The sequence below is a fragment of the Oncorhynchus clarkii genome, unplaced genomic scaffold, assembly GCF_045791955.1.
Source record: "Oncorhynchus clarkii lewisi isolate Uvic-CL-2024 unplaced genomic scaffold, UVic_Ocla_1.0 unplaced_contig_12836_pilon_pilon, whole genome shotgun sequence".
Lineage (NCBI taxonomy): Eukaryota > Metazoa > Chordata > Actinopteri > Salmoniformes > Salmonidae > Oncorhynchus > Oncorhynchus clarkii.
Genome location: NW_027261099.1, coordinates 82,824 through 91,561, shown reverse-complemented (window position 1 = coordinate 91,561; position 8,738 = coordinate 82,824). Strand labels below are relative to the sequence as shown.

Below are 8,738 nucleotides of genomic sequence, written 5' to 3'. Positions count from 1 at the left end.
CCAGAATCTAGAATATGCATATAATTGTCAGATTAGGATAGAAAACACTCTAAAGTTTCCAAAAACTGTCAAAATATTGTCTGTGAGTATAACAGAACTGGTATTGCAGGCGAAAACCTGAGAAAAATCCAACAAGGAAGTGCCTAAGAGAAACGAATCTCCCTGTTCCATTGCATGCCTTCCCTCCATTTAAAGGGATATCAACCAGATTCCTTTCCCTATGGCTTCCACATGGTGTAAACAGTCTTTAGACATAGTTTCAGGCTTTTAATCTGAAAAATTAGCGAGAATGATCACTTCGCGTCAGTGGATGGCTGGGTGCCAGTAGAGTTTTGCATGCGCAACAGCTTGGAGCCGACATTTTCTCTCTCTCTCCTATCGAAAAGCTACTGTCCGGTTGAAATATTATTTATTATTTATTGTAAAAACAACCTGAGGATTGATTATAAAAAACGTTTGACATGTTTCTACGAACTTTACGGATACTATTTGAAATTTTCGTCTGCCCGTCATGACCTGCACGAGCCTGTGGATTTCTGAACAAAACGCGCCAACCAAATGGAGGTTTTTGGATATAAAAATAATCTTTATCAAAGAAAAGGAACATTTATTGTGTACCTGGGAGTCTCATGAGTGCAAACATCTGAAGATCATCAGAGGTAAGCGATTCATTTTATTGCTTTTCTGACTTTCGTGACCAATCTACTTTGCTGCTAGCTGTTTGTAATGTTTTGTCTGCGGAGAGAGATGTCCTAACATAAACACTCGGATAGCTTAACACTTAGGAGTTTACTTGTCTTGAACTTTGAACCGCCGTGTGCACTTCATCTGTCATTTTATTTATTGCCTTCAAGATCTTCTGTGTGTGTGCCCTCAGGCAAAAATATTTGTGCATTTTTATTTCACTCAGTTCTGTCCTTGTCCCCTGGTGCAGGTCCGTGCTGGCTCCCGGACTCTTTACAGACCATTGTCTGCCTGTATGGTGTCCAGGCCCGAGGTCAACACCGAGGTGAGGAAAGACTCTTCTTGCAGTAGGTTTTATGCCCTTCACTGTCGAATATAATGCAATGTTTTCAAGCCCCCTAATGGCCATTGATGTAGGATGTTTTCAAGCCCCCTAATGGCCATTGATGTAGGAAGTTTTCAAGCCCCCTAATGGTCATTGATGTAGGAAGTTTTCAAGCCCCCTAATGGCCATTGATGTAGGAAGTTTTCAAGCCCCCTAATGGTCATTGATGTAGGATGTTTTCAAGCCCCCTAATGGTCATTGATGTAGGACGTTTTCAAGCCCCCTAATGGTCATTGATGTAGGATGTTTTCAAGCCCCCTAATGGTCATTGATGTAGGACGTTTTCAAGCCCCCTAATGGTCATTGATGTAGGATGTTTTCAAGCCCCCTAATGGACATTGATGTAGGAAGTGCTTTTATCCATCATTAAAAAGAGGCTTGCTTTGTTTTTCAGAACAATGTAGCCCTCATGCCACAGAGCCCCTTCACCCAAGTAGCACTGAGAGGCTTCCAGACCAGTGCTGTGAGCAGGGACATCGACACAGCCGCTAAGTTCATTGGTGCTGGAGCAGCCACGGTCGGAGTGGCTGGATCCGGTGCTGGAATTGGGACAGTGTTTGGCAGTCTCATTATTGGATATGCCAGGTAAGTCCACATCTACAAATGGATGCCTAGATATGTGCTTGTCAATGTCAGCTTTCAGAAGAAGAAAAAAAAACTATGATTTTAAAAGCTGACTTTTACGTAGAAATGTGTTGTGTTTTGCAGGAACCCATCTCTGAAGCAGCAGCTGTTCTCCTATGCTATCCTGGGATTCGCCCTGTCTGAAGCCATGGGTCTATTCTGTTTGATGGTTGCCTTCTTAATCTTGTTTGCTATGTAACAAATCTATTGTTCATAGAAACACTGTAATTACTGATGTGACTCCATATTTTATTGTGGTTACCAAAAATGTTCTGTGTTGGTATCATGGAAATTTATATTTTCAAAGTCTAAATAACAAAAACATGTTTTGTAAAAATGTAAGAAATTACATAATTAAAATGCATGTATTTGACTATTTAACATATGGCAGTATGTTTTCTGTTGGGAATTATGTTTCACCACAATCAAGAAGACAACTAGCTTCTATTGAATGTCAGCATGGGATTATACAAAGGAACTGCTTAACTTACTGTAAATCAGTCTGGCACATTTTCCAATGCATCATATGTTCGCTTCTGTGGGTCCACATTGATGCTTTTGTTGGTTCAAGTGCAGTTCTATAGAAGTATGTAAGTAGGCAGCAAGTGAACGCTTGCTTTTGTAAATGGCATTAAATAAATCTAGACAATTTGATGGTGCTAAATAGTGGTCACTGGTCCAGTTTATTTGGGATACTCTGAATGAACATGCGTAGTCTGTTAAAAAGCCTGCAGGTCTTGATATGATTCCCTTGATAATTTTACAATATTTTTTTGGTTTGGTTAAGCTTGGATAATATTGGCTAATTACTTAGAAATATATTTTAGAGCTTTAAGATGCCTGAGAACACCAGATACAAAATATTGCCAAATTGGATGGGCCCAGAGGAAATTCATCCATAGTGTCTTTGATGCAACGATTTCTGAAGATAATTCCAATACTCTCATACATGCCGTGTAGTTTCTGGAGATGGGTCACCCTTCATACCCCGGCTCCTGGTTGTCACATTTTCAAGACCCAGGGTTATGTTCAGTCGGCACAGAACAGAAAACATTTAACTGAGGATGGTACTACTTGATCTCATCCAAAAAGATTTCTCCTTTTTGCTTTCATTTTGGACAATTTTGCATTTGGTATTTACCTGGGTTCATTCCTCCATCCCACAGATGATAACATTCACCTTTTGTATGTAGGAGACTTCTGTAATAAATTCTCACTGTTCTGGTGGGATTCATTTCCCACTGCCTTCTCCCCTTGTTCACCTGGACTCCCATGTCGATCGTTCCTTTGCTGACCTAGCACTTTATTCAAGATTAGATCCTCTAATAATCTGGACGCTTGTGTGCTTTATATGAAATGTTATGTTTCATTGTGGTTGTTTGGCATTGGCCTAGCATACTGCATGCACCAAATCTCTGCTGTCATATCCACATAAGGTCGTTGGAATTATCACAGCATTTATTCTCATGACTAGCTATAAAGATAATTGAAATTGACAATATTCTAAAATGTATTGTCAACCGATTTCTCTTCATTTCTATAAAATTGCGGTTGCTATCTGTACGGCGGAGATGCTGCTCTCGCGAGAGTTGCACAGACGAGGGATTTCGATACGAAGGGTTGCGCTGGTGGGTAAGTGTGCACGAGCTCAAGGAGATTGTACACAAAGATATCGCACGTGTACCGATTTCTTGGCATTAGTGGGGATTTAAGTGTTAAGAAAAACGAGTCTGATAAATGCACATCCTTCATGTATTAACATTAGTTAATATGGCGACCGTACTATGCTTGCAGATGTTAAGTTACTCTGACCGAAGGCGGTGTGGATAGGACGAGCAAGCAAGCTAGTTTGTGATGCGGAGGAGTGGTGTGTAAACAAAACCATCGCACATTGTTTTGGAAGAATGCGCTGAATTATTATTTTTTGAACAATTCTAAGTAATTGGGTTTCAACTTTTTCTTCTGAATAAACGCACTATGACGTCGAGTGTCATCTTTCACAATTCGAGTTTCCACTAACCATTTTGATAAGATTTTTTTTTTCTTCCTCTAACCCCAACAATATTCTCACTCCTGATTGGAAAAGACCATGCATTTACAAGAGGCAGTTGCCAACTTGCCATCAATAAGCTTTGTCTCCAAGATAAAATATTTGAAAGAGCCTATAAGGTGAGGAACATTAATCTGGAATGTTCTACCTACTAAAGTACAAATCATATATATATATATATATATTCTTTATTCCGGGTGTAAAAGGAATTCCTAAATAATGAGTGATGACAAACCGTTCTTATGTTCTGCTCCTGGATGTGGTCAGGTATGTTTTAAAAGTCCCTGTGGTTTGCTTTGTGGTTATATGTGTAATGTGTAAAGTATATATTTATCATCTTTTCATAGCGATTTACAAATGAAGACCATTTGGCTGTCCACGAACACAAACATGAGATGACACTAAAGTTTGGTCCAGCAAGAGGCAACGGTGTCATACTAGCCGGTGAGCACTACAAGGGGTTTCAAACCAATTACTAAGTGACTGGTGGATAAAGTACCCAGTTGTCATACTTGAGTAAAAGTAAAGATACCTTAATAGAAAGTCACCCAGTAAAATACTACTTGAGGAGAAGCCGAAAAGTATTTGGTTTGAAATATACTTAAGTATGAAAAGTAAAAGTATAAATAATTTAAAATTCCTTATATTAAGCAAAGCAGATGGTACCATTTTTTTTTATATATATTTTTTAATTTATGGATAGACAGGGGCACACCAACACTCAGACAATATTTACAAAATATGCATTTGTGTTTAATGAGTCCACTAGACCATAGGCAGTAGGGATGACCAGGTGTTCTCTTGATAGGTCCATGACTTTCACAATGTTCCTGTCCTGCTAAGCATTCAAAATGTAATGAGTACTTTGGGTTGTCACGGAAAATCTATGGAGTGAACAGTACCATCTTTTCGTCAGGAATGTAGTGAAGTAAAAGTTGTCAAAATAGTAAAGTACAGATTCCCTCAAACTACTTAAGTAGAACTTAAAATATTTTTTTTACTGAAGTACTTTACACCACTGTTAAGTGATAGAATTCATTCAAGCGACGTGTGAGAGAGATTGCCTTCTGTTGCAGACCCAAAGCCAACACCTACACCCATTTTGAAGTACTGTGAGGAAGTTGGACTCTTCAACGAGCTTACCAGTCCCTATGGAGCATGACTTCAAAATAGCTGCTGTGGATGACATCAACAAGGTGACTAGTTACTAACCAGTGGTTCTTTCAAGAATAACGCTCTTTACATTCATAGTACAGGTTGCTTCAGTTTTGATCTGATCTGTTGACATTTGTTTCTGACATGCAGGTGCCCTTGGATTTGTCGCCTCTTGCCACACCGATGATCATACATAACAAAATTGAGGACCACTCAGCTGTGGTGGCACATTGGGACAGCCCTCTGCCCCATCCAGAATCTACAACAAGGGATGACAAGGTAACGAATTTGGTTTACTTCATACAGTGATATCCAGGTGAATTAGTTGATATAAATGTAGGCTAGATCCTAGTTTTAGTTGGTAAATCCTAGTTTTAGTTGGTAGATCCTAGTTTTAGTTGGTAGATTCTAGTTTTAGTTGCTATATCCAAGTTTCTCAATATTAGTTGCTTGTGACACAGGGTTGGTCCTGGTTGGTCCCTGGATAGGAGACCAGATGCTGCTGGAAGTGGTGTTGGAGGGCCAGTATGAGGCACTCATTCCTCTGGTCTAAAAAATATTCCATTGCCCCAGGGCAGTGATTGGGGACACTGCTCTGTGTAGGGTGCTGTCTGTCGGATGGGACGTTAAACGGGTGTCCTGACTCTCTGAGGTCATTAAAGATCCCATGGCACTTATTGTAAGAGTAGGGGTGTTGACCCCGGTGTCCTGGCTAAATTCCCTATCTGGCCCTCAAACCATTACGGTCACCTAATCATCCCCAGTTTACAATTGGCTCATTCATCCCCCTCCTCTCCCCTTTAACTATTCCCCAGGTCATTGATGTAAAGGAGAATGTGTTCTCAGTCAACTTACCTGGTAACATAACAGTAGAAAAAATAAAACTATACAGACGTACTACCATAAGTCTAGTCATACGGTATCCGTGAACCCCAAATGTATGGCTTATCAGAGATGTTGCTCAACAACATTGCATGAAGCTCAGAGTGAATTGTTCTCCGTTATGACCACCCAGTGTAATGGAGTTGATCTACAGTTTAAAATATTTTGTCTTCTCAGAATGAAGTTTATACTCATTTGCAGCACCTTTTTGAATAGCTTCTTCACAGACTAACCACCTTTTTGAATAGTTTCTTCACAGACTAACCACCTTTTTGAATAGTTTCTTCACAGACTAACCACCTTTTTGAATAGTTTCTTCACAGACTAACCACCTTTTTGAATAGCTTCTTCACAGACTAACCACTTATTTTTCTGGGAGCTTTGTCTTCCGTTGAATAGTCTCACTGTACTGTTTTATCCGATGAAACACTGATTCTCTTCCACACTGCTTTGATTGATGCTTTCACTCCTTCACAAAAAGAACACATTTCTACCAGAACTGTACAAATGGTTTGGATAAAGAAATCACTTTTGGGCTATATTTTGTACACCAGACCCATAGTAACTATTTGATTATCAGTTAGTACTCTATCTTTGTAAACGGTATTACAGGAGTTAGACAACACTAGGGCATTATTTCACTGTTGAAATCTAGAAAATGGTTTTCGTTGGAACTATTCATGCAGCTAAGGTCTCTAATGGTGTTTTCTGGAGTTATCTTTGCAGCCGTCCTCACTGCCAAGCTCTACTATAGTCCATCCTGCATCTCTCCAAGTCCCCAATGTGCTTCTAGCAACCTCAGATGCTAGTGTTGTTATACAGCACGCTCTCCCATCGCCAACATCTAGCTCTGTAATTACCCAAGCCGCATCCTCTAAAAGGCCAATAGTGTAAGTAAGTCAAATATATATATATATATATATATGTTTAGTTATTTTTTTGTCATTTTTTAAATGTTCTTTTTTAGCTTGATTTCTTTCTTGGAATAATTTTTGTGCTATTATGTCTTTATTATATTGCATTTCGTGGTCAGATGGTTCATTAAAAAGTTTACTCTTTGGTTTGATGTCAGTCACCAGGACTGGTACCATATTGTGTGAATACAAATTAATTTAATTAGGCTGTTAAGTTATGTTCCTTTGATTGCCGGTTAAGTTTATTAATACATTTTTTTTGTAGTGTAAAGTGTATCATAATTTTCTTAAATTATATATTTTTTGAAAAACTATCTAATTGCTGTTTGTTGTGTAACCCATAGTGTCTTTTGTCTTCGCTCCAGTCCAGTCTCTGGCACTTTCCCCATACTCTTTCAGCTGCCTAATGAACAGACCATGCCCGTCGCTATCCCAGCAACCATTGCATCCCGTGTACACATTCCAACCGCCATTCCTGTAAGTATTGCAAGTCTTGTTTTATGGAGTTCCATTGTGTATTTCGAATGTATTGATTTCCAATGGGCTGTAGTGGTTAGAGCATTGGGACAGCTGCTGGATCGAATCCCCGAGCCGACAAGGTAAAAATCTGTCATTCTGCCCCTGAGCAAGGCACTGAACCCCGGGCGCCGAATAGGTGGATGTCGATTATGGCAGACCCCGCACCTCTCTGAATCAGAGGGTTTGGGTTAAATGCGGAAGACACATTTCAGTTGAATGCATTCAGTTGTACTTCTGACTAAGTATCCCCCCTTTCCCCTTTCCCAATCACTCGGGCACATTTCCACTAGGCCTATACCCACGTTCCAGTAGTTAATGTCTTATCTGCATTCTGCCCCTAGAGGTCCCTATTTACTGCTTTGGCACTAGTGTCTTTTGCATGTGTTGCATAGGCAAGGGATGATGGGGGATCTAATGTGCCTTAGAAGAGAGCAGCTGTATGTCACCATGGCAAAGACATTGAGTAGGCCAAAAAGTTACTTGGCCCCATCCAGAGTGCCATTTGTCCTTGTACAATTTGAATCACCACACTTGACTTCTGGCAGACTGGATGGACCATGCCGGATGTGTGTCACAATCAATTAACATTATGATCTGGATATTACGTTTCAGTGTCCGTTGAGGACATTGGCTGATATATCCATATCATAGGTGCTATAGAGGTTTCTGTCCCTGGTTCCCCCAGAGCCACGTCTCTCTGTCCCTGGTTCCCCCAGAGCCACGTCTCTCTGTCCCTGGTTCCCCCAGAGCCACGTCTCTCTGTCCCTGGTTCCCCCAGAGCCACGTCTCTCTGTCCCTGGTTCCCCCAGAGCCACGTCTCTCTGTCCCTGGTTCCCCCAGAGCCACGTCTCTCTGTCCCTGGTTCCCCCAGAGCCACGTCTCTCTATCCCTGGTTCCCCCAGAGCCACGTCTCTCTGTCCCTGGTTCCCCCAGAGCCACGTCTCTCTGTCCCTGGTTCCCCCAGAGCCACGTCTCTCTGTCCCTGGTTTCCCAGAGCCACGTCTCTCTATCCCTAGTTCCCCCAGAGCCACGTCTCTCTATCCCTGGTTCCCCCAGAGCCACGTCTCTCTGTCCCTGGTTCCCCCAGAGCCACGTCTCTCTGTCCCTGGTTCCCCCAGAGCCACGTCTCTCTGTCCCTGGTTCCCCCAGAGCCACGTCTCTCTGTACCTGGTTCCCCCAGAGCCACGTCTCTCTGTCCCTGGTTCCCCCAGAGCCACGTCTCTCTGTCCCTGGTTCCCCCAGAGCCACGTCTCTCTGTCCCTGGTTCCCCCAGAGCCACGTCTCTCTGTCCCTGGTTCCCCCAGAGCCACGTGTCTCTAGAGAAAGTAGATCTAGCTGGTCTCTCATAATATATTACAGACATTAGATCTAGCTGGTCTGTCATAATTTAATAGAGACAGTAGATCTAGCTGGTCTGTCAATGTAATAGTGACAGTAGATCTAGCTGGTCTGTCATAATGTAATAGAGACTGAAGATCTAGCTGGTCTGTCATAATAAATTAGAGACAGTAGATCTAACTGGTCT

General features: G+C 41.5%; 1 protein-coding gene and 1 pseudogene across 2 annotated transcripts; both read left to right on the top strand.

Moving 5' to 3' along the window:
• Positions 1–836: 836 nt before the first annotated feature.
• LOC139404751 (ATP synthase F(0) complex subunit C1, mitochondrial) lies at positions 837–2,357 on the top strand. 2 transcript variants are annotated; one of them, XM_071147355.1, is made up of 3 exons: positions 837–1,009; positions 1,464–1,654; positions 1,778–2,357. In XM_071147355.1, exons 1-3 carry the CDS (start codon positions 980–982, stop codon positions 1,890–1,892), a joined length of 336 nt encoding a protein of 111 aa, XP_071003456.1. In that variant the 5' UTR covers positions 837–979; the 3' UTR covers positions 1,893–2,357. The 2 variants fall into 2 exon arrangements, with proteins under 2 accessions (XP_071003456.1, XP_071003457.1); XM_071147356.1 differs by having other exon boundaries at positions 922–1,031.
• A 1,605-nt stretch (positions 2,358–3,962) lies between these two features.
• On the top strand, positions 3,963–8,533 carry LOC139404752 (cyclic AMP-dependent transcription factor ATF-2-like; annotated as a pseudogene).
• The last annotated feature ends 205 nt before the right edge of the window (positions 8,534–8,738 follow it).

Bases quoted from the DNA above. Each gene is read 5' to 3' on its own strand.
- LOC139404751 (XM_071147355.1), top strand. From the start codon at position 980: ATGGTGTCCAGGCCCGAGGTCAACACCGAG. The intron at 1,010-1,463 runs GTGAGGAAAGAC...TTTGTTTTTCAG, and splicing joins GGCCCGAGGTCAACACCGAG to AACAATGTAGCCCTCATGCC. The intron at 1,655-1,777 runs GTAAGTCCACAT...TGTGTTTTGCAG, and splicing joins CTCATTATTGGATATGCCAG to GAACCCATCTCTGAAGCAGC.